At 42.6% G+C, this 26459-nt stretch overlaps 1 protein-coding gene across 1 annotated transcript; it reads left to right on the forward strand.

The window, feature by feature from the left end:
• Positions 1–1655: 1655 nt before the first annotated feature.
• LOC118399363 (CDC42 small effector protein 1-like) lies at positions 1656–19823 on the forward strand. The gene is made up of 5 exons (XM_035795390.2): positions 1656–1834; positions 10652–10963; positions 15798–15902; positions 17346–17417; positions 17766–19823. Exons 2-4 carry the CDS (start codon positions 10781–10783, stop codon positions 17412–17414), a joined length of 357 nt encoding a protein of 118 aa, XP_035651283.1. The 5' UTR covers positions 1656–1834; positions 10652–10780; the 3' UTR covers positions 17415–17417; positions 17766–19823.
• Positions 19824–26459: the final 6636 nt, after the last annotated feature.

Here is a 26459-nt window from a genome sequence, read left to right on the forward strand (position 1 = left end):
CAAAAAATTGGGGGGAGTTTGCCCCACCGCAGAAGGGCTGACAGGCATATTCACAGTAATGTTCAACCTCTCCTTGTCCCAGTCTGTAATCTCCACATGTTTTAAGATTACCACAATCATTCCTGTTCCTAAGAACTTCAAGGTTTCTTGCCACAATGACTACCGCCCTGTAGCATTCACTTCTATAATCATGAAGTGCTTTGAGAGGCTGGTTATGGCACACATGAACTCCACCATCCCAGCCACCCTAGACCCACTCTAATTTGCATACTTCCCCGATGCAATCTCAATTGTTCTCCACACTGCCCTTGCACACCTAGATAGGAGGAATGCCTATTGTGAGAATGCTGTTTATTGACTACAGCTCAGCATTCAACACCATTATCCCCTCCAAGCTCGTCACCAAGCTTAGGACTCTGGTTCCTGACAGGCCAACCCCAGGTGGTGAGGGTAGGCAACATCACGTCCAGCACGCTGACGCTTAACACAGGGGCCACACAGGGGTGTGTGCTTAGTCCCCTCATGTACTCCCTATTCATCCACGACTGTGTGGCCATGTACGACTCCAACACCATTATCAAGCTCGCAGTGCAGCAGGTAGACAGCTTCAAGTTCCTCTGTGTCCAAATCACAGACTTAAAATTGTCCAAATACACATGCAAAGTCGTGAAGAAGGTGCAACAGTGCTTCATCCCCCTCTGTAGGTTGAAAAGGTTTGACATGGACCCTCAAATCCTGAAAAGGTTCTACAGCTGTACCATTGAGAGCGTATTGACTGGCTGCATTACTGCTTGGTATGGCAATAGCACCGCCTTTGATCGAATTGCGCTACAGAAGGTTGTGTGGACAGCCCAGTACATCACTGGGGCCGAGCTCCCTGCCATCCAGGACCTCTATATCAGGCGGTATGAAAAGAAGGCCCAGAAAATCGTCCCCCAACCACCCAAGCCATAGACAATTTTCTCTGCTACCACACAACAAAAGGTATCAGTGCATCAAGTCTGACACCAAGAGGCTCTTGAACAGCTTCCACCCCCAAGAAATACGGTTGATAAAGAGCTACACAAACTGTGTTTACCTTGTATCCTTATTGACATTTTATTTCAATGTTTGCACTGTCTATGCACACTCACAGGGCCCTAGACACACATATACTCACTCCATTTGCTTATTCACACATAATATGCACATACATTTATACTGACTCTACACACCCACTCACATGCAAGCTGCTGCTACTCTGTTTATCTTATATCCAGTTGCCTAGTCCCCTTACCTCTATACATATCTACATCCATCACTCCAGTATCCCTGTACATGGCAATATGGTATTGGAACTGACTTTTTAAAATATTTCCTGTATATAGTATTCTTACTTATGTAAGTAATTGTGTATTTCATATTTCATGTTCTTATTTCTCGGGTTTTTATTCTTCTAGTAATACACTGCTATTGCATTGTTGGGTTTTGAGTTTGCAAGAAAGGCATTTTCACTGCATGTGACATTTAAACATGAAACTTGGATTGTGTACTAAGATTATGTCTATATCTGCAATTTCCCTGTAGGTGGCAGTGTCGACCTTATGATGACGCGAAGTCAAATGGTGTCTATGTCCATAAGGGGTGCTGTTTGACTTTACCGGCAAAAAATAAGCTTTTGAAAAAAACATTTTAAACATTTCAATTTCCTGATTGAACAACTTAGAACCACACCTCAAAAAACCGAGAATCAGCATAAGTGTGGTTGGTGCTATACGTTGGTGTTTGAAAGGGCATTCAGCGAATACTTTTGCTACTGGATATCGACATTGTTTGGGTACATTTAAGAACGGAGGTAAGTCAGCGCCGCTATTGAGACTTTGTTCTTCATGTAGTCTGCCTACTAGCTAATTCTGGAAATGAAAGGGGGTACGTGGTCATTGTTACAATGTTTCTCTTACTGAGAAGGCTTAGAGTTGGCCAAACCCAGAGACAATGGTGTGACGTTGCCTAGAATCTAAATATCCTTGCACTTTCAACATTGATTCATTTGAACGTTTTATGCTTTTAAAGTAAACGACCAGATTCGATCAAACTCGATGTCATTACTATTTGGTGAAATAATGCTTAGCCTATCGAGCTACATAAAGGTTTGCTATGTAGTGTATTTTGTGGCTATTCCCTTGGAAATGGCTTGGCTGGAGTGTGATCTGTCAGGTGTAAATCAAACACTTGTTTGAGTAGTTCTAGCCCAAGATTAGCGGACTAAACTCCGTGTTGAAGTCCAGAGACGTCATAAACCGGAGTTTAGTCCGCTAGCCCAAGTGTCTACCGTTACTCCTTAAGGTCGAAAGGATATGAATTTATTTTGAGGTAGACCGGCTCTAGCAGCCAAACTCAATCTAAAGTGAATCTATTTTAAACTGTGGTACGGTTCGAGAAACATGAAGCCCTTTACTTTCATATAACGTCAAGATAATTTCACAAATGCAACATATACAGTGTTTTTAACCGGCTTTAATACAGTTTCAACAGGCAGTATTTGTCAAGAGTTACACCAGCGTTTCGCAAACTCTGTGCTCGTTTTGGTTTTTGCTGTAACACTACACAGCTGACTCAAAGGCTTGTTGATATTTGAATCAGCTGTATAGTTCTCGGGCAAAAACCAAAACTTGCACTATGGGGGCCCCCCAGGGACCAAGTTTGGGGAAAAACCCGGCGTTACAAACAGGTGTTCAGAGCATGCTAGATAGCACAGGTGGTCCCTCTAACTATCTGTCTTCTGTAAACACGCTCATGGGCATGTGGGAACGCAAACCCTGATAAAGTGTACTCAATTGAACATGTTGTTTATTTTATTTTTTTTACAAATGATTTATAGATATGAAAGATGAAGTCATTATCCTTTTAAATTAGTAATGCTAGGGATGCGTGATACTGTTCATACCCAGCGTCAGGACTCTAAACAAAACTCCCCCATACAGAAGATGTCTTCATCCAATGACTGGAATAATTCAAGCCCTCTCTTTATCAGTTTTCATTGAAATGTTATGTTATTTATACTGAACAAAAATATAAACGCAACAGGCAACAATTTCAAAGATTTGACTGAGTTACAGTTCATATAAGGATTTTCGGTCACTTGAAATAAACTCATTAGGCCCAAATCTATGGATTTCACATGACTGGGAATGCAGATCGGCATCTGTTGGTTACAGATGCCTAAATAAATAAAAAAGTAGGCGAGTAGAACCAGTCAGTATCTGGTGAAACCACCTCATGCGGCACCACATATCTCCTTCGCATAGACTTGATCAGGCTGTTGATTGTGGCCTGTGGAAGGTTGTCCCACTCATCTACAAACATGCTTAATGGGTGACATGTCTGGTGTGTATGCAGGCCATGGAAGAACTGGGACTTTTTCAGCTTCCAGGAGTTGTGTACAGATACTTGCAACATGGGTCTGTGCATTATCATGCTGAAATATGAGGGGATGGTGGCGGATGAAAGGCACGACAATGGGCCTCAGGATCTCGCCGTGGTATCGCTGTGCATTCAAATTGCCATCAATAAAATGCCATTGTGTTGTTTTTCCGTATCTTATGCCTGCACATACCATAACCCCACCGCCACCTGGGGCACACTGTTCACAACGTTGACATCAGCAAACCGCTCTAGTGAACATTCCTGCAGTCAGCATGCCAATTGCATGCTCCCTCAACATCTGTGCCGTTGTGTGACAAAACTGCACATTTTTGTGGCCTTTTATTGTCCCCCGCACAAGGTGCACCTGTGTAATGATCATGCTGTTCAATCAGCTTCTTGATATGCCACACCTATTAGGTGGATTGATTATCTTGGCATTGGAGAAATGCTCACAAACGGGGATTTAAACAAATTTGTGCACAACATTTTAGAGAAATACAATAGTTTTGCGGATGGTACATTTCTGAGATCTTTTATTTCCATTCAAGAAACATGGGCCAAACACTTTACATGTGTTTTATTTTTTAGTGTACTTTTCTTTTTCACATTAAAGTAGTAACAATATGTTCCCTCAAGACACCGAGTATTCATTTCCTCGAAGAGATGAGAGAGCTAGACAAATTACATAGCCTGTTTATGACAAGATTTCTTATTTTTTGTCAGTTCCAAATTAGAGGTCTAAAACATTCAGGGAAGTCAGGCTGGCGACAGTGGCTCAGTCAGTTGACTGCATTGGGTAAAGTAAGCCATTGTGGTCTATTTTCAGGAGGGCATAGTTTTGGGATGAGACTGTAAATGGTCTCGTACTCCCTCACTGTTGCTTCTCCTCTATGGGAAAGCCCATTGGTCAGGGATGGGTTTGGCTCCTCTTCAATACTGTGTGCTCCAACCTCACTGTTGAGGTCTTCAGCTTGATAATATTGTAGCCAACCCTGGTCTCTGGCATGAAAACAAAACCCCATACACCACGGCCGGCCCGCTCATTACCTATGTTGGCAGATTGATAAGGGTGGCATTTTCTGAGCTAAACTGACCAAGGCGCACCACCAACAACACATAACACAACACATAACACATAACCCTCAACCAGTAGCATAAGAGCTTTTTGGGTGAGCGTTGATGCCGCCATGTGATAAGCAGTGCCCACTTTGTCAAAGGCAAGGGCACAAAATATTTTGCTTGTCCGTTCCCAGCGTATCTCTCCAGGGTGCTGTTTTAGAGACTCATCCCTGTGGCGTTCCACCAATGTCCCGTCAAAAAAATGTATTTGTCATAACTCATGTAGCAGAATTAGGATATGTCATAAATCTAAATATATCTGTGCTGTATTCAGTACTTGAATAGCTAAATTGATTAGTCACAGGAATCAGGACTAATAAAGCCAATGCAACGGCCTGTTTCACAAATGGTGGACCTACCCACATGGATGGGCATTCATAAAATTCCATTGCCAGCGACATGGTAGGCTACACCCCAGTAAGCACGAGCCGACATATTTTGGATGGCTATTCTCGGTTCTGTCCAGACCGGAAGTCTTTTTGTGTATTACAAATGTTAGGCTTACCACAGATGGGCATTCATAAAATTTCAGGCAACACTGTAGGCCTAAGGTAAACTCTAGTTTACCTTAGGGTTGGGTGGTAAATTAGATTCATTTGATTTTTGCAGTGGCGCGAGCATTGTAGGCCAAGGGTTAAACAAAAAATAAATGAATAATAATTAAATTGAGGCCGCAGGGACTTTGATACAGGAGGGGGTTGAATATCCAATTTTATCGGTCGCATACACATATTTAGCACATGTTATTGCGGGTGTAGCGAAATGCTTGTGTTCCTAGCTTCAACAGTGAAGTTATCTAATTTGTGTGTGTGTGTATATATATATATATACACACACACACATTTGAACAATTTTTTTGGGGTTGCTACATGATTCCATAAATATTATTTAATAGTTTTAAAGAAAAACCCTTGAATGAGTGGGTGTGTCCAAACTTTTGACTGGTACTGTATGTGTGCAGGGCCAGGGGAATTCTATCTTTTAGTTTGTTAGTGTTTTCAGTTCATGTCTGAGGTGGTTAGAACAGCCACTCAGCAGCTGAGCCTGGCATGTGGGGAGTGTACTTTACCCCCTGCTAGTGTGGAGTAACCTATGACGCGTGACACGCAGGGGGGGGTTGATAATTCCGATAAAGATAGCAGGAAATGTCAAACTAGCTGTATTGAGTCATGGAAGTGTCGAATCCCATTGTGACATTAACTGCATCCTTTTCTGTACGTTTGACTTTGTACTTGTTGCAGATAGGAGCAACTTTAATCTTAACTCATTCCTTTCTTTAAAAGGACACCCCAGTGTACACTGTCACATTAGTGACCTAAGTAGTGGGGGTAAAGGGAGGTTCCTATACTGTAAGCAATAGGTCTATGTATACATTGACCATACTTAATCTTTCATGAGAAGAGTCACTTTGGAGACCTATTTCATTAAGCCTACCAGTAAGTCATTCTGGGAGGACAGGACTTTATATATACTCCTGTTATGGGCTAATGGTTCTCTTCCCCATTTTAATTTGGGATTGATGCGTAGTTGCACACAACAGCTGATGTGGAAAATGGACACTAGACCTCTTTCAGACCTGAATAACTTGATTTTGAAGAGACCTATCTTCACCAACTATATTAATGTAGCTGCTACCTGCGTTTCATCTAGTGCCAGGCAGGAATCACTACACTGATGCTTTTCTCGATTTTAAAGCAACCGTTCTAAAGACCTCAGTTCCAATAGAATTCTAAACACCTGAACCAGTCATCAGATCGTGGATGGCAGTGCATTGGATTCCGTGAAAGATCCATGTTGTCCTCAAGCTGTTGCTTGAAAACTGATGTCTGTGGTTTTTAAATGTGCCATTAAATTCAAAACTTTACAACTGTGTTTTTTTTAACCAGATCCCATGAAAAGGCCTCATTGTAATTCCTCCGTTAGAGACCACTCTCCTCCTTTCTCCTCTCGCCTTTTGACAGTGAGCCACTGACCCACATCCAATATTCCACCCAGTTGGTAGGTAGCTTGCAGGTCTCTATTGCATTTGCACACGCTTATAGGATAGGTGGTGTAACTATTGAGCATGTCATTGAATAACTGTGACCATTGAGGGGGCATTCTGCAGTTGCTACATACATTTATGCATATGTACCCATTTGATTCTTGAGGAATATAACTTCTAAATATCTCATGAGCTTAGTTCAACTATTGTACCGCATTAGAACCCAAAATTTAAGCTTGTTTTGCTCCAATGTTTGTAAACTAAGTAAATGTAAACAAATGCTGTATCGTGTTTTTTTTTTTACAGCTAAAACTATAATGTTGATGTCATGGATGCTCCGCGTATGAATTTGAGTTGTTACACTTCTTCAGCCCCACCCCTCCGCCTTTTACAGAAACCGTGGCGGTGAAACGCTTTGTTTATTGTTTCGACTGCAGATTGCCTCGTTAAAACAGCCAACAAGGGTATCAGAACATCTTAATCTCAACATTGTTGTTGCTGAAAGATCTCATTGAATGGTTTTGAGATGCGAGGATCACAACCAGTGTACGAATCCTAAGGTTCCAATTGTATCTTTTCCAGCTCCCATATAATGCTGTTAGATCTGGCTCTATTAATTGGTCATCACGCTAGGTTACTCCCTACTCGTCTAGGCCAGAGGCGTTGTCTTAATGCCTATAGTGTGACCTGGCACCTTATCCTTTTTGAGGGAACAGAGCTTGGCATTATGAGCCCATGTCAACAGGGAGACTTCTGTGGAAAGTTTTTATTTTATTTGTATTTTTTTGTTGCCTTTGGTGTGTTGTATGAGCATCTGTGAGCTTGTCTTTAGTCCGGGTCGAATGTCATTTTCATCAATACCTCTGCTCACATTACCTCTTGTCTGTGTTGCTTCTCAATTCATAAATCCCAGTAAGTTGTAGCCATCAAGCTCTATGTACACACGTGCTGTTCATTCTGCCTATTTGGAAAAGAGAGCTGCAATGAAATGTGTTTTACAGGGATGTCTGTTAGCATGTCTGTGGAATTTTTTAGCCACGTCAGTGTTTGGTGAGTTAGCAGGAAGTGTCGTCACTGTCAGCCTACCCACGGGGATATGAAATGAACAAACCCACGTTGAGACCATAAGTCTTGCTAACTGCTTCAGACTAGTCAAGTTGATGCCTTGTATTAAAATAAATTAAAATTTGAAGATACATTTCAATAAGCCCCCCAAGACAAAAAGGCTGGGTTAGGTGACATACTCGGTAATTGGACTCGTGCATCACATGCTGTCTGCTACTGTAGCTACATTGTGGTGTTTGCCGTGTCATTTTAACAAGGTTAGTCTCACATTGCTGCTTTGTCAACCTTCTTGTTTTGGCTTTTCTGCCCGTTCAGCACAGATAACAGGGAAGCCTCAGCAGCACTGAGGATCATGTGAAATCTGGACTGACACAGGAGTCCAGTGAGTGAGGTCAGGAGGATTCCATTATTTGTGTTGGCAATATAAACACTTCTGAGTTCTCACTCTGTCGATGCAAAGATACACATGCATCCGTAGAAGGTTGCTGGATGGTTTTGGCACAAAGACGTGATGTTGTCTCAAGGGATCCTAACAGGGTGAAGAACTATTAAACTGTCAACCATTTTTGTACCGTCTGAGGAACCACCTTGCCCATTTCATGATGAGACAAAGTTGGGTGGGGGAAAAATCCCTGTTGGGGAGCCAGAACGATTCTTCCCTGTTCCCACAGGGTAGCCTGTAGTAGTTGAACGAATAAACAGCTGTGGCCTAAGAAGATATGCAAAATATAGCACCATCTTATCAAGGTCTCTCCAGCAGTTCAACAGATGAGTCGCCAGTAGTAATTCAACAGAACTGGACTGTCACTCTTCTGAAGAGGGTTCGTTTTTGCTCATCGTTCGTTGCTCTTCAGAGGAAACCTCAAATTAGAGAGAGACTGCCCCAGGTCTCTGGAAAGCCGGTTTATTTATACAAGATGATGAGCATGCCGTCAGAGACCAGATGAGCCCAAAGCGAGAGTTTCCGTTAATCCTTACCTCACCAGACAAGTATTTCAACTGCCCCAAGTCTGACCCTACCCCCACCCTCTGTTCTTCTTTTGGTGCTATGAATCATGGGAAACTTGGTCATGAGGTTACTCTCCTCTAAATAGTGTACCATAGGAGATATTCTGAGCCCCAGTGCTGTACTATAGACAGTTCACAGTTCTATCCCTCTTTCTGAGTACCGTGTTCTCACCATGCTGTATGTCCTCACTATAATCCCTTTTTTTAAGTGTACCTGCTCTGGGGTGAAACCGTAAGAGGTCAACGCGGAGAGAAGTTAGACCCAGACTTTGCCTGTGCAAGGCTGGCTCGGCCAGTGGCTCAACTCTACAGACGCCTGTGTCCTATTTGACTTGTGCCAGCCTGCCTGCCTTGCCGTCCATCCACACCCTTTATGTCGTCATAAGTGTCTGTGTACAGACTTCATCCCAATAAGCCATGGGGCCTGAGAACCGTCTCTACACCCACTGACCAGCCCCTCTTACAACCCTGATGCCTTTACCGTGCACCAGTCGACTGGCTCTCTGACTGCCCCGATGACTGTTAACTAAAAAGCCTATAAGTGAACTATACAGTGAGTGTGTCAGGCTAGTAGCTTACCTGTTAAAACCGCTGTGATGCCCAAATGGCAGCAATGTGCTTGTGCTATCAAGTGACCCACTCTGTGTGGTGCCTTAGGTTTACTCTTACTTAGTTCTGGAAAACAACAGCTTTGTGTGAATTTTTCCTGAACTGTGCTAATTCAAATGTCTTAAGGAGGTTATTGCCACAGTATTTCTGTATCGGGTTTGAGAGAGCATAGGCTTGACCTTGTTCTTGTGAAAAGGTGTGTGAGAGAGACTCCACCACACACACACACATTCCTAAACAGTTTCCTCACACAGCCTCTGGGCACGATAAAGCGGAGCTGGAGGGGAGCCATGTCATTATGAAAGTTTAATCAAACGATCGGCAGCGGGCCCAAAGTAAACTAAAGTCCAAGCACAGTAGTGGAAAACAACCTGTAGAAGCAGAGTCCTTGGAGCAGGCGGTAACCATGGCGCCGCTACTCTCCCCTATTTGACCTAGATTTTTTTTGTTGATGTAGGCTGTGTGCTGTTTTTAAAAAAAAAAGTTTTATTTGTAGTTCTGTTCTAGTCTAATGTTCTGTATTATTTTTTTGTGTGGACCTTTTAGGAAGAGTAGCTGCTGCTTTCGCAACAGATAATGGGGATCCTAATAAAAATGCCAGAAAGCCGCAGCTCTAATTTGCCTTAACGGCTCATCAATGACCACCTTAAGCATGGTGATAAACCAAAGACGACACTAAGTAGTATAAACCAAACTTTTATGAAGGCAATAATGGTCTTGGCAGAACTTTCTTTCACACTGCAAAAGAGGTCATATAAATGGCTTCGGAGATGGTGCTCCACAGTGTTTATCTTTTAGGCTTCCTCATGTGACTTAGCAAGGCTGGAACTGGGACGAGATGGGAACAACCTAGAGGCGAAAGGCGGATGCTTCGATCCTTACTAGGACAACTGGTCCTTACTGTTTGCAAATGTTTTTTTCACCCTTTGGTATGTCTTTCTCATGGCTAATGTGCTTGTCACCTTGTTTTGTAAAGCTGTAGGTTTAAATGTGTTCTACATCCGTCTCTGATCAAACCTTCCGTTATGTCGGAACTTGGAACAGGGGGGGGGGGGGGGTCTGTGGTCAGACCACAAACCCTTGAGTCTTAGAACTGGGGGACGGGGCAATGTGAGTCAATGTGTCGTCATCGGCACAATTCGGCACTCATGAAGCAGACTACTCACGAAGAATTGCATCATTTTAAAATGGTGCGAGCTAAACACTGTTCTAGACCAGATGCTGGTTTGGGTAAAATGCAGTAAGTAAGTAAGTACGCTGCCTACACCTGCATTGCTTGCTGTTTGGGGTTTTAGGCTGGGTTCCTGTACAGCACTTTGACATCAGCTGATGTACATTTGATTTGCTACCACCTTAGGAGGTTAGGCTTGCAGTGATATGTTGGCTAAAAATAAAATGAACTAGTAGGACCATGTTCACATTACATTGGCTATTTTTTTTTATAAACTCCTGTCTCAACAGATTAAACCCTGCGGTCTTTAATCTGACTGGATACCCGAAGAAGGATCAAGACGCCGGGAGGCTTGAGCGAATCAGGACCTGACCTTTTGGGGGCAGTGGGTTTGGGGATTGACCAACTTTGGCTATCTGATGCAAGGGATCTGGATGCATCAGGACTATCCCAAGATTGAGGGTCACAGAGGCTACCTGTCTTCACCAGCCTGCAGGGCGGCGACAGAGAGCAGGGCGCTGAACCGACAGAACCGGCAGAGCCCAGGAATGAGCGAGTTCTGGCACAAGATGGGCTGCTGCGTGGTGGCCAAACCCCCACCGGTGAGTCTGGGCCAGCTGCCCTTTTATTTACTCATGTAGAGGTATAAAATGCCCACTACTCTAACGTTCTTTGTCAGGTTTCACAAAATTCCTCATCAAATAGATGTATTTGACTATGAAGTTTACTCCCCAAGCTTGCGCTATATTAGATCCTGGCCAATTCTATTCAACCCTCTCTTGCCAAGTTCCACAGAGGTTGTTAGAGGTCCCTGGCTAATCTTGTAGCCAAAGGCAAGGTTTGGGCATCCCAGGCAGCCAAGCATGCTTACTCTGACCACACACAAGAACTTAGTGTTTTTGGCTGTTGCATTCAACACAAAGTTATCAGATTTTTATTGGTATGTACAGAGGCCCAATCAAGGGAGTCCTAAATGCATGCTTAGAACAGCCAAAAGTGAAACACTCCCCAACGATCTATCTACCCATTATTTATTTTTTACGCCAAGATGTTATGGGGGACTCTTTTTAAATGCATCAAAGTTCAATAAATCTGTTGGCAAAGGCCGACGTATTTATGGTGTTTTTCAGACTCCATCTGCATTCACTTACAGGCTATCTTTAAACGGGGGTTTTATAGCTTGCCGTTTAGAGGCATCCACATCGTGAGCGATATCTTGAGTGCCATCTTTTGATTTATTATTTCACGTGTATTATACTTGGGGTGAATGCCAGTCATGAATATTCACTGACCATGTGACCCACATTTATTTAGAACTTTGACCGTGCATAGTTGTGTCCATCAGTAATGTAGGCATCACAATATTGGGACTGACTGTATTGAAAACATGTCCTTACTATCTTTACATTCTAGTCTGATGTTGATTTAATGACGCTAACGGTTGAATCGATCTGTCCAGGGAACTATAATGCCTGGACCTAGAGTAGCTTAGCGTCGTCAGGTGTTTCAAAGCATTTCATGGAATCCTGGCCAGCATTACAGGGGTGAATAGAGGTCCTTTTTGACCGAACATACCAGTGTGTCGCCGGAGAGTGGAAGAACTTCCCTTTAGCCCTCCAGAAGCGACCGCTGACCCTTGACCTCAGGGCGGCACCCTTTCCTGGCCCGGGTTTTGTAAGGAGAGTTTCGTAACGGAGAGTTGCGTAACGGCGGGTTGTGTTCATCCGTTCCCACTCGTCAACAATGAACCTGGGGGCCCAGGAGAGAGGAAGGGGACTGGGCCCAGAAGAGAGGAAGGGGACTGGGCCCAGGAGAGGGGAAGGGGACTGGGCCCAGGAGAGAGGAAGGGGACTGGGGCACTGTCCCGTGGGATGGCTTTTTCCCTTCCTCTTTTCTTATTTATTTTTAGGGCCTGTGTTTGTTCTGTTGAGGGAGGACTGTACAATTACGCCACTTTATATAAATACATGCAGGGGTTTACATGGTGGAACTGTTTAGAGAGGAAAGGGGCTTGTGTGGCATATTTTTTTAATTTTATATTACTGCATTGAGACCCTTCTTACTGATGCTCTCATGAGATGTTGGTAGTTTGGGTCTGCCTAACTTCCTGTATGTCAGTCATGTAATTGCTACCCACTTTTCTAAGCACAGGCTATGCCAAAGGGTTTCTGACACCAAAATGGTTGCTATTACACATAGTGAAGGCCTCTCCTAAAATAAGTTGCTAAGCGACGGTTTCTCTTTTGCAGCACACACAGCTGACCAATTAGCTAGACCTTCCATCAATCAGCCACGGGATAGCCTACCTCCCGTTATGCAACGTTGTAGTGTGGGCTTATTTCTGAGTTTGGTATGACTCATGGCTGCCACTTGAGTGGATGCCAACCAGCTGTGCATTTGGTTAGGTTTGGTATGCCTTTTTTAATGTTTTCAAGGGCTGTTTGGACTAAAGTACCAAACGGCAAAGTGTTTTAAGTTTTAATCGATTGCCGTAATTTCTACTCGGAAGTTGGTCTACACAGAGAGGCTCCTACTTGATCGTGGAAGAATGTCAATAGAGCCATGAAAAGTATAGGGGTTACCTTATTTGGTCGCATGTGTTGTTTGAGTTCAATTCCTGGCATCTTACGTTGCTATGTGTTCACTGATTCAATATGCCTGCTGAAATGGTCGTGAGGTTGTCTTTCCGAGTCTGTGGGAATGACTGCTTTCCTCTGTCATGCAAATGTAGCAACAAGAATGGTCGGTAAGATGCCTGATTCATTGGGTATGTAGGCATGCTCCAACAGATCCTCCGAAGGCAAGATGACGTCAAGAAGAAAAGACACACGCACACAGTGGTCTACCTTGTTTTTGTTACATGACTTGCTCATAGGATACAGGGTTCAACGTTTGGTCAGCAGCAAATTTGTAAACATCGGTCAAGGATGCTTATGTAACACTTAAAATGGCTAAAGGTCTATATCCTGGTCAAATCAAATGTATTTATATAGCCCTTTATACATCAGCTGATATCGCAATGTGCTGTACAGAAACCCAGCCTAAAACCCCAAACGGCAAGCAATGCAGGTGTAGAAGCACGGTGGCTAGGAAAAACTCCCTAGAAAGGCCAAAACCTAGGAAGAAACCTAGAGGAACCAGGCTATGAGTGGTGGCCAGTCCTCTTCTGGCTGTGCCAGGTGGAGATTATAACAGAAGAACATGTTCAAATGTTCATAAATGACCAGCATGGTCAAATAATAATAATCACAGTAGTTGTCGAGAGTGTAGCAAGTCAGCACCTCAGGAGTAAATGTCAGTTGGCTTTTCAAAGCTGATCATTAAGATTATCTCTACCACTCCTGCTGTCTAGAGAGTTGAAAACTGCAGGTCTGGAACAGGTCAGGATTCCATAGCCACAGGCAGAACAGTTGAACCTGGAGCAGCAGCATGGCTAGGTGGCCTGGGGACAGCAAGGAGTCATCATGCCAGGTAGTCCTGAGGCATGGTCCTAGGGCTCAGGTCCTCCGAGAGAGAGAAAGAAAGAGAGAATTAGAGAGAGCATACTTAAATTCACACAGGACACCGGATAAGACTGGAGAAGTACTCCAGATATAACAAAATGACCCTAGCCCCCCCCAACACATAAACTACTGCAGGATAAATACTGGAGGCTGAGACAGGAGGGGTCAGGAGACACTGTGGCCCCATCCAATGATACCCCCGGACAGGGCCAAACAGGAAGGATATAACTCCACCCACTTTGCCAAAGCACAGCCCCCACACCACTAGAGGGATATCTTCAACCACCAACTTACCATCCTGAGACAAGGCAGAGTATAGCCCACAAAGATCTCCGCCATGGCACAACCCAAGGGGGGGCGCCAACCCAGACGGGAAGATCACATCAGTGACTCAAGTGACGCACCCCTCCTAGGGACGGCATGAAAGAGCACCAGTAATCCAGTGACTCAGCCCCTGTAATAGGGTTAGAGGCAGAGAATCCCAGTGGAAAGAGGGGAACCGGTCAGGCAGAGACAGCAAGGGCGATTCGGTGCTCCAGAGCCTTTCCGTTCACCTTCACACTCCTGGGCCAGACTACACTCAATCATATGAAGAGATGAGTCTTCAGTAAAGACTTAAAGGTTGAGACCGAGTCTGCGTCTCTCACATGGGTAGGCAGATCATTCCATAAAAATGGAGCTCTATAGGAGAAAGCCCTGCCTCCAGCTGTTTGCTTAGAAATTCTAGGGACAATTAGGAGGCCTGCATCTTGTGACCGTAGTGTACGTGTAGGTATGTACGGCAGGACCAAATCAGAGAGATGGGTAGGAGCAAGCCCATGTAATGCTTTGTAGGTTAGCAGTAAAACCTTAATCAGCCCTTGCCTTAACAGGAAGCCAGTGTAGGGAGGCTAGCACTGGAGTAATATGATTTAAAAAAGGTGGTTCTTGTCAGGATTCTAGCAGCCGTATTTAGCACTAACTGAAGTTTATTTAGTGCTTTATCCGGGTAGCTGGAAAGTAGAGCATTGCAGCAGTCTAACCTAGAAGTAACAAAAACTTGGATTAATTTTTCTGCATTTTTGGACAAAGTTTCAGATTTTTGCAATGTTACGTAGATGGAAAAAAGCTGTCCTTGAAACAGTCTTGATATGTTCGTCAAAAGAGAGATCAGGGTCCAGAGTAACACCGAGGTCCTTCAGTTTTATTTGAGACGACTGTAACAACCATTTAAGATGAATTGTCAGATTCAACAGAAGATCTCTTTGTTTCATGGGACGTAGAACAAGCATCTCTGTTTTGTCCGAGTTTAAAATTAGAACATTTGCAGCCATCCACTTCCTTATGTCTGAAACACAGGCTTCTGGCGAGGGCAATTTTGGGGCTTCACCATGTTTTATTGAAATGGTCAATGGCTATGGCATCTGCAAGCTCGCATCAGGAGATGATAAACTAACAATATAGTGGACAATTAAAGCCTTCGTTTTTTTTATGGCTTATGCATAGCAAGAACAATATATTTAATATTCTAAGCCATCACATTAAAAACTTATTTTTAAATAAAAAATCCACTACTTGACTACTTCTGCAAGTTTTTTGCATAGAGGCTTTTTTGACATTGTTTACTATCCGGCATCAACTTCTGTTTGTTCTACAGTATTTCATCCCATGAACAATAAACCACCTCATGGTTTACACCTATAACCAAATAAGTGTTCCTCTCCTGTGTCTCTAATAAAATAAGCTGCTTATTTGTGGACAAAATGTTGATCATTGTTCGATTTTAAGTGCATGTTTATGTTGTAATTTTAGAGCATCTTCTGAATTCGAATCTAATTTCGCTTTAATTTTTGGTTGCACAGCTGCTGTGCTATGCTGTTGCCTAGCCATATTTGAATTACTATAGGTCACTGGCCACTGACCTCTGACCTCTGGCGTTTTGCATTTGTTTCAGAAGAAGAAGAGGAGGAAGATTGACTGCAGCATGATCGGAGAGCCCACAAACTTTATGCACCTCACACACATTGGCTCCGGGGAGATGGTGGAAGGTTTGCCGCCGGTATGTATAAAGTTTTGGCTACTTTCACGAAGACCATCCTTTTTACACATTTTGTAATCAATGTTTTTGAAGAATGATAGGTCAGTCTGTAATCTTGACAGATAAACCTAACAATTGCTGTTGGGCTGCTCATAGTGAGTACTATTATTTGGTCTTTGCGTTATACTTGCATTGCATGTCAAATTAATTTTAAAAAAAAAAAAAACTTATTTCAATACTTGGATCAAGTCTGGAAGATATTGCTTAAAACATCTCAGTGCACCATGGTACAAACCAGGGAATTAGTATTGTCCAGAGGTTTTCTTTGGACAAAAATGAATACAAAAACACTGCTTTCATACATGAACTGCTACACTTGTCCCACACCCATTCATTGGCTAATTGGCCCATCTCCAGCAAGCCACCTGCAGCCTCACTTTTGAACAAGGCTCAGCCTGTGCAAGAGGCGGAAGTGGTCCTGTGAAACGCAGGCCCTGAAATGGACCCCCTCCCTACCACTTCATGCCCATGATGTTCCCTACACCCTATTACTCAGTCCCTCTTCTCTCCCTGGGAGTGATTCCAGAGGGCACACAGAGAAGGGACAGTGACAGGGGACACAGCTGGAAGGCCTTGGCTGCTAAATGAAAGGCCCCCTCTGTGTCCTGCAACGCTGGTTGAAGATTCCCCCAATCATCTAGCACAGCAACCTAAAACAAGAGCTCCTTTCTGTGCCTGTTAAAGGGGAACTCAGACACCCCACTGAAAACCAAGTCAATTCACCAGTGATCAAGTCTTGTTTACTTAGCATTGACAACCTTAATGAGCTTTAATGCCGAATGAGAGGCGTATACGTTTTGTTTCCACTAAGCCGGTGACTCCATTGTGAACCATGACTAACCCTTATAATGATGCAAAGCCCATTAATGGGCTGGAACATTGTAAATAGGTGTGGTAGACAAACACTGCTGCCTTTTTTGATGAAGCAGAATTATTACATAACACCATTATGAAACGTCTGTCTGTGTAATCTTGACACTGTGTCTCCTTCAGCGCCGTCAGTATTCCGACTACAGGTTATTATTTAGTTTTCATGCACGGTGTTCTAATGTTGCAAAGTTAGTTAGCATTTTCACATAAACTAGAGGTGGGTATCCATCAACCGCTCGGGATTGTAGGGCTACAGTGTGTTTCCATTCGGCATATGAAATGTCAACATATCACACCATTTGTGAGTGAGCGAAGGGCACTTACTTAGCAACCACATTTTTCGTTGTGTAATCCAGCTGCAGGTGGAATGACTCAAGGTATCTTTAATAATACCGACTGTTGCATAATACCAGAAAACAGGTCATATTGTCAATGTCCTCTGTTCTTGCTGGTTGACGCTCCACTGAATTTGACATGACTCTACCAGGCAGTGATGTTCGTATGACTGCCATGTTGCTCTTGTCCCTCATGCAGTCAGGGTCAGTCCAAGAACAGATGAGGTCCAAAGGACCCAGCACCAATGGCAGAAGCAGCCTCTTATAGCCAGTAAGTACTGTCTATATACTCCAGTGCGCACACATACTCACTCTTTAGATCATACTGTTTTAGGGGTTAAATAAATGTCCAGGTGAAAGTGTTCATCTTAATTAGTTTATTTTAGACTGGGGAATTGTTTGTCAAGCGGTATGAGTGGGATATTAATGGATGGCTCTCCTTATATTTTGTTCTTCCACATGACGACGATGAACTACTTGCCTAAGTTCTTGGAAAACTTTTTTGAAACACCTTACTGTGGATTTTTTATTTTTTTTGTATCTGAACATATTCTTCTATGTTTAGCTTTTTATTCAGAAACTACTGCTCTCCAATGACATGTTTTGTTTGCGGTTTCAGACATATGGACCAATCCAAGGACTCGACGTGAGCTCATTTCCCCCTTCCTCGGACCCAGCCTCAAGCCAACCTTCATGGACCAACTCTGCATATTGCACTGCGGCCCACAATGACCCCCGCAAATGGCACAAAAAACAAAAAAAAAGATTACTTAATTTCCCAGAATCCCTTTCGTCCCCCATCATCCAGTTTCAAATGGAACATGACTCTTGCCTTGAAGCGGGAAAGTACCCTGGATTCTCACTCAGCACTGGGGACTGGACGGGATTGTGAGTGGGCTTTTAGGAGGTATTTGTTACACTTCAGGCTGCTGGCGGATACAGATTTTCCCATTTGCCTCTGTCTCAAGCAAGGGATTGTCCGAAGATTTCATATTTTACCAACAAGACCGTCTCACAAGTGTGATACTGCTCTTTCAATAACGCAAACAAAAGTTTTCTTTGTTCTTGACACAAAGTGGTGTGCATTTGTGCCCTTTTAAAAGTGTTGTCTGTAATGATTATAATGCCTTTATAAGTAGTAAATGGTGGAAACTGAGCCCATATGTTTCCTATAGTGCCGTGACAAGCAGGCACTTTTCATATGTATTGCTGAAGTGCAGTGGTCAAATTGTTATTTAGGTTTTGGAAACAAAGTTTCTCAATTAACAAGCAGGATGTGGCATCACCCCTGGCTCCACCCGCTACTTGTCTGGAGCAGTTTGAGATGCAGTCTTAGCAGCACTGTAGACCTACAGTGTGGGAGTGGTCACGTGTAGGCCTACTTTGCTAATGTTTTGGCACTTTGCCCGTTTCACGTGGATGATTCTTAGGAGTTTTCTAGTCTCTCACACACATTCCACCATTAGTTACTCAAGTCTTCCTTAGAAACGCACGGCAAGTTTTTCATAGACAACCCTCTCATATATATACTTCTACCTTAAGTGTTATTGCCAAAGTTATACCTTTATATTAGTTTATTTTTTACCATGCCTGCTTTAACACCAGCACATCTGAACACTGGATAGCACTGGCAGGAAGCCAGCGGCGGTTAAAGCGTTGGGGCAAGTAACCGGAAGGTCGCTGGTTCAAATACCCGAGCAGGCGAGGTGAAAAATGTATCGATGTGCCTTGCTCATAGGCACTGTACGATGGCTGACCCTGTAAAACACTGCACCTATCTGGTGTACGAGACACAAAAAAGAAGAAATTCATTACCTTCTGTCGTGTCCCATAGACTCCCTTTTTGGGAGTTTGTATGGGGTAGTAGTCTTCTTGCGCAATCCACTTGTAAGCGCTTGAAAGCTGAATGTAAGATGCCGTAACTAATCTTAATCGTTTGCCTTTATCTAAAAACGAATCTAGTTGGACTGTTAGTTCAGCAGGTTTATGACGCCAACATCTCAAATGTATCATAAACTATGGCAACTTGGCCTTGGTTCTCCTGTTGCACAGTGTTCCTCTTAGAATTGGCCCCTGCCTGTCTAAGCTGAGACATGCTCATTCACTTTTGAGCTATTCTGAAAGGTGACTTTATGGGCTTTCTGTTTCAATGGCAATCTGCAGTTCAGGTTAGAGGAAACGGTAAAGCCTATAATACTACGGTGAGAAAGTGATGGCTGATTTTGCTTTCTGTTATTTTTCAATTTATCAAGTTATTTTGCCTCATTACTGGTAAATGGACCCGCTGTTGTCATTGTATTCAATATTACATTTAGATGCATGCCTACTACAGTTCAGGCAAACACTTGCCGTATGAGAGAGTAATTTTCATTATTTGTTTTACGACTGCCCTCCATATTTTTGTCAGCTGTGGAGCTGGGTTTTAAAGTTTTGTTTTAAGATTTATCTCTGACTGAGGAGATTCCAGGATGCAATGTACGTGCTTTCTTTTTTTCAGTTGCACTGTTTTCCTGGGTCTCCCTCTTTAGTTTGAATTGCACATGTGTTCCACAGTCATCCTATGTGGACGTTGGTGAACAGATGTGTGATAGTAGAGGAAGTATTTCAACTGCCGCAAATCTGTGTTTTCTCCGCTTCTGGGCTTTTTCCCTCCTGAAAATACAGTCTATTTTATGTATCGTTGTGTGTTTTTTGTGTTTACTTGAAAGTGCCATTTACTTTGAAGGGGCACATCCTCCAGAAGTGTATTTTTTTTTTTTTTTACCTTTTTTATTTAACTAGGTAAGTCAGTTAAGAACAAATTCTTATTTATACACAAGTACATATGAAAAATAAATGTTCCCCAATTCTGAAAGAGGGTAGCTCCAAGTTTGGGAACCCCTGATTTAGGGAATAATATGCAGACAAATTATACCCAGTTTAACAGTTTGGTGATAAGTCAGCAATACTTTCTGAGTTCAGGGAAATCCAACATTTCAAGTGTTTAATTAGTCTTCAGACCCAGATTGACAGCAAAAGTCTGTAAACTAATCACTGATATTACATTTGCTGCGATGAACACGGCTCAAATTTGAGTTCCCCTGTTTCCAACAGCCAGAGCAAATCACACTGCAACGTTGCAGGAAGAGACTTACTGTTATGAGAGGTTTCATCCAGCCTTCGCACATCTCATCCTCCAACATCTTGTGTTTTTATTACAAGCAGCTGTCTGAGACCACAGTAATCTCAACAACAACATAATAATGATTTTAATCTGTGTGAGCAGCCCAGAGTCAAACCATGGAGCAGAGCGCAGGATAACGCATTCATTACCTACTTCACTGGGGAAGGGGGGGGAAAGTGCACATGGAAAAATTGAAAATGTGGTAGGTGTAGTTCAGTGTAAACAATGTGGGAGAAGACTGAAGCTACAGTCTTTTGCACTGACTAAACTTGACAGAGCAAGGATGCCCCGATAAACTACTGGCTGGCTGTCGTGAGCTATTTGTAATTTATCTCCACAGACTAGAAATATATTTAACTTGATGCTGCCCACTAATTTACTTTCAAGTATCATCACTTACTATTTCCAGTTAGTTTAAAGACAGAAAAAATAGGGTTAGAAATGTTCGTTGAAGGTTTTTGAATGTTGATGACATTCTAAACCTTCAACTGAACCATCTGAGACTAAATGTAAAAAGTAGACCGCATACGTCCCTTTACTCAGTGTGCTACTTTCCCCGGAATTACATCATATTTATTTGCTCCTTTTTTTCTACATTGGCATCTCTTTGAACCTACCCTACAATAGTGTTTGTTTTTCTCAGTGAGTTCTGTCCTGTCCTCGCCATAAGGTTTTCAGCTTCTCTCATCCGGCACTCTTCAATGTTTAAATTGTTTTTTTTTTTTAGAGGATATTAAACCTTCAACACTCTACTTCCTCTTTAACAATGGATGCTGTTTCTATATAAAACATTGGGCATAGCCAATAGTTTTGGCACTTGGCTGCAAACACCACTACACACATGGGGCCTGTCCTTGGCAGAGCCCAGCAAAAGCCCATCGCCTGAATGAAGGAAATCTATGGTCCATTGTGCTTCTTGATTACACTAAAAGCCGCCGGCAGATCAGATCGGGCCTGGAACAAGATAAGAGCTCCTTTTCATTGGGTTTCAGCATGAGAAGTTGGAGCTGTTGGTTAATATATAACATGGGCTGTTTATATCGGGCCTCCAAATAATGACTGGTAGTGGTGGTTCTGTAACGAATCTTACACAATGACTGATGGTAGTTATCAGATGACTGAGCCACTGCTGAACTTGCTGTACTGCAGGTCCTGTTTTACAACCCAACTAATGGAACATGCTGTAATGTCTCCAACTGTATTTATGGATGATGTTATAAAATTCTAATGAATTAAACTAGGGATTAAAGCAGTTCGGAGGTTTGAATGGGTCGTGGGTGTCCGAGATAATAAAATTAAAAACAATTTTTATAATGGAAAATATTCCAGTCTGAACTTAAATGACTTAAACCAGGTAGAAATGATAATGAACTTATTTTTTAATAATTTAACTTATCATATAGAAGTGTTTGTGACTTAATACCACATTTGGACATTGAAAACACAAGCCAATGATGAGATACAATATCAAACAAACCATCTACTCTATACAACCCAGAACAGCATATCATGATTTTCTAATCAAGGGCTTGAAAACAAATCTTGATGCATGTACAGTAAAGAAAGTAGCAACATCAGTAAAAACATCTAGATTCAAAACACCTATTTTAAAGACCTGAATGACTCAAACTTTGGACTTCTTTTCCTATAGTGTAGATGGGATCGGCCGAGCCTGATTTCCGTAACTGTAAACCTCGGCCTGGCACCAGTCTCACACTTCATACACTGTTCTCTGTTCCTGTTTATTGAGTTTCCCCACATCTACCTCACTTCCTCTCCCTGTAAGAGTCCTTTTCCTGTGTGTCTGGTGGCTCCAAACAGCCAGTCTCACCTTCTGCGATCTGGGCCAAATTCCCCACTCCCTCTGTGTTCCTTTTATTAAGTGCTGTGTGGAAGGGGAGGAAGCTGGTAGAGGCCAAACACCCTCCCACTGTACCCAACAGAGCTCCTAAAAACAACACATTCACTCCTGTACTGGATAACAAGTCTCAGTGTATAATGGGTTCTATTGAGTGCTAGCTCAAGAATTAAGTTGAACATGAGACATTGGGGTTTATTCATAAATGTGTTGATCACATAGAGTAGTTTCCTACTTCAAGGACAATACAGCAGACGTTTCCAGAATCCGATGTGGTAAATCTTGGTGTTTTAAGAAATCATCATCTAAGTTCCATAGATGTACTTCCAATGGAATTGATGAGGGATTTACAAGCATGTTGTTTTCTCTCGGTAGACAAACATTTGAGAAAGTTACGTTATTAGGACAAAGATTTAAATAAAAGGATGAAATGAAATTACCCCCAGGTGATGCTTCCATCATAGGCAGTCAGCTACAGTGAACAAAAATATAAACGCAGCAAGTTTTGTTCCTATCTTTCATGAGCTGAAATAAAATATCCCAGAAATGTTCCATATTGTCATATGCCAAATTTGTTTACATCCTTATTAGTGAGCATTTCACCTTTGCCAAGATAATCCATCCATCTGACAAGTGTGGTATATCAACAAGCTGATTAAACAGCATGATCATTACATAAGTGCACCTTGTGCAGTGGACAAAAGGCCACTAAAAGGTGCAGTTTTGTCACAGAATACAATGCCACAGATGTCAAGTTTTGAGGGAGTGTGCAATTAGCATGCTGACAGCAGGAATATCCACCAGAGCTTTTGCCAGAGAATTAAATGTTCATTTCTCAACCATAAGCTGCCTCCAACATTGTTTTAGAGAATTTGGCAGTATGTCCAACCGGCCTCACAACCGAAGACCATGTGTAACCATGCCAGCCCAGGACCTCCACATCTGGCTTCTTCACCTGCAGGATCGTCTGAGACCAGCCACCCAGACAGCTGATGAAACTGGTTTTGCACAACTAAAGAATTTCTGCACATACTGTCAAAACCTGTCTCAAAGAAGCTCATCTGTGTGCTCGTCGTCCTCACCAGGATCTTGACCTGACTGGAGTTTACTGGGCAAATGCTCACCTTTGATAGCCACTGTCACGCTGGAGAAGTGTGCTCTTCAAAGATTAACCCTGGTTTCAACTGTACCGGGCAGATGGCTGATGTCAATGTTGTGAACAGTGCCCCATGGTGGTGGTGGGCATAAACTACGGACAATGAACAGAATTACAATTTGGCAATTGGAATGCACAGAGATACCGTGATGAGATCCTGAGGCCCATTGTTGTGCCATTCATCCACCGCCATCAACTCATGTTTCAGCATGATAATGCACAGCCCCATGTTGCAGGGATCTGTACACAATTCCTGGAAGCTGAACATGTCCCAGTTCTTCCTTTCCCTGCATACTCACCAGACATGTCACTATTTGAGCATGTTTGGGGTGCTCTGGGTCGACGTGTACAACTGCGTGTTCCAGTTCCCGCCAATATCCATCAACTTCGCACAGCAATTGTAGAAGATTGGGACAACATTCAACAGCCCACAATTAACAGCCTGATCAACTCTATGCAAAGGAGATTTTGTGCCGCATGAGGCAAATAGTGGTCACCAGATACTGTCTGGTTTTCTGATCCATGTCCCTACTTTCTTTTAAGGTGTCTGTGACCAACAGATGCAGATCTGTATTCCCAGTCATGTGAAAACCATAGATTAGGGCCTAATGAATTTATTATTTCCTTATATAAACTATAACTATAAACTGTAGCTCAGTCAAATCTTTTAAATGGTTGCATGTTGCGTTTATATGTTTGTTCAGTGTAATTTAAGCAATAATAGTTAATGATGATTAATATAAAACCGGTTGCTTCCCAGCTAGCACACTTGGTTCCTTGGAAGTTGTGGGAACGCAAGTCTTTGGTTTCTCATTGGTTCTGGGAACAAATCCATAAGTTTTCTGACCAGTTTTTTTAAACACTTTTTGACTGTACTGGGAGGTTGCAATTAGGTTCTGAGAATGTTTTATTATGGTTCCGTGAAGGTTTTCCTGGGTGGTTTTAACGATCTGAGAATAGAAATTCTAGGTTATTTGCAAGTAATTAAATAACATTCTGAGAATGTTTCAATCATATTTAATAACACAGCTTAGGTTAACTATTTTGAACTCCAATAACAGATTGGATGCTGAAGTACACGGCTATTAATTTGCTTAACCATGCAAACGCATATTTTGTATTGTGGCACGGCATCCGTGAGATTCTGTTCTTTATCCATGGAATTACTCCACTGCACCAGCAGGATGCAGCTAGCATGCCACGTTCATTTTAGTCTGTTCAGACAAACCCTATTTCAAAGGAAACAAGCACTCATGAAGATCAGGTTGGGACAATTTAGTGGGCGCAGTCAACACACCTGAACATACTTAACAATGTACACTGAGCATACCAAACATTAAGGACACCTTCCTAATATTGATTTGCACCCCCTCCCCAATTTGGCCTCAGAACAGCCTCAATTCGTCGGGACATGGACTTTACAAGGTGTCGAAAGCGTTCCACGGGGATGCTGGTCCATGTTGGCTCCAATGCTTCCCACAGTTGTGTCGAGTTGGCTGGATGTGCTTCGGGTGGTGGCCCATTGTTGATACACACAAACTGTTGAGTGTGAAAAACCCAGCAGTGTTGCAGTTCTTGACACAAACCAGCGCGCCTAGCACCTACTACCATACCCCGTTTAAAGGCGCGAAAATATTTTATCTTGCCCATTCACCCTCTGAATGGCACACATACACAATCCATGTCGCAATTGTCTCAAGTGTTAAAAATCCTTCTTTAACCCGTCTCCTCCCCTTCATCTACGCTGATTGAAGTGGATTTAACGAGTGACATCAATAAGGGATCATAGCTGTCACCTGGGTTCACCTGGTCAGTCTATGTCATGGAATGTTTTGTGTACTCAGTGTGTATGTTTTTAAGTAATATTCTTAGAAAGTTCTTTGAACAATACTAACATGTTGTGTTTTTTTATGGAACGTTTTCTTAATATTCTGAGAGCATGACTTTAAATAAAACCACGAGGAAACCTACAGAAAAGGTTGTGCTGAAATACTGAAATTCCCACGGAAGAACGTTGTTTCTTAACGTTCCCTGAGCAATTTGAGAACATGACTTTAAATAGAACCACGAGGAAACCTGTCGGAAAGGTTATGCTGAAGTACTGAAATTCCCACTTAAGAAGCATATGGTTCACAGAACTTGATGTGCTGCTGGGTTATCTATTCATCCCTGATACACCAGCTTTGTAGGCAGTTTGTCTGATACACCCTTTATCTCAGTTAATTTCGTTTTGTTGCAAATGGATGAATCAATAAAGACATCATCAGTCAATGATGTCATCACCTGTTATTTAAACACACACCCTTATCAGCACTGACAGAGCATTACAATAAAATATATTTTAGATAGTGTATTACAATAATGAACTTCATAGTCTAAATGAACAGTCATCTGGATATGGAAGAGGAAAAAAACAAACACAAAGAATTATCCAATAATGTCATATGAGCAGGGGTGCAACTTTCAGTGGGGATATGTCCCCCGAATATTCTGAAATTGTATTTTTGCCCCCCAGTTTTATTATTGGAATGTGATACAAAACAAGGAAACGTTGTTCTTTAGGACCATGCGGAATCCTCTGAGCGTTAAGGTAGGCTGGCCTTCTAGGGAGAGTTGCTGGCCTTCTAGGGAGAGTTGCTGGCCTCCTAGGCAGAGTTGCAAAGAAAAAGGCATATCTCAGACTGGCCAATAAAAATATAAGATTAAGATGGGCAAAAGAACACAGAAACTGGACAGAGGAACTCTGCCTAGAAGGCCAGCAATCCCGGAGTCGCCTCTTCACTGTTGACGTTGAGACTGGTTGTTTTGCGGGTACTATTTAATGAAGCTGCCAGTTGAGGACTTGTGAGGTGTCGGTTTCTCAAACTAGACACTCTAATGTACTTGTCCTCTTGCTCAGTTGTGCACCGGGGTTACTAGTTAGAGCCAGTTTGCTCTGTTCTGTGAAGGGAGTTGTACACAGCATTGTACAAGATCTTCAGTTTCTTGGCAATTTCTCATATGGAATAGCCTTCATTTCTCAGAACAAGAATAGACCGACCAGTTTCAAAAGAAAGTTATTTGTTTCTGGCCATTTTGAGCCTGTAATCAAACCCACAAATGCTGATGCTACAGATACTCAACTACTCTAAAGAAG

This window comes from Oncorhynchus keta, chromosome 20, assembly GCF_023373465.1.
Source record: "Oncorhynchus keta strain PuntledgeMale-10-30-2019 chromosome 20, Oket_V2, whole genome shotgun sequence".
NCBI lineage: Eukaryota > Metazoa > Chordata > Actinopteri > Salmoniformes > Salmonidae > Oncorhynchus > Oncorhynchus keta.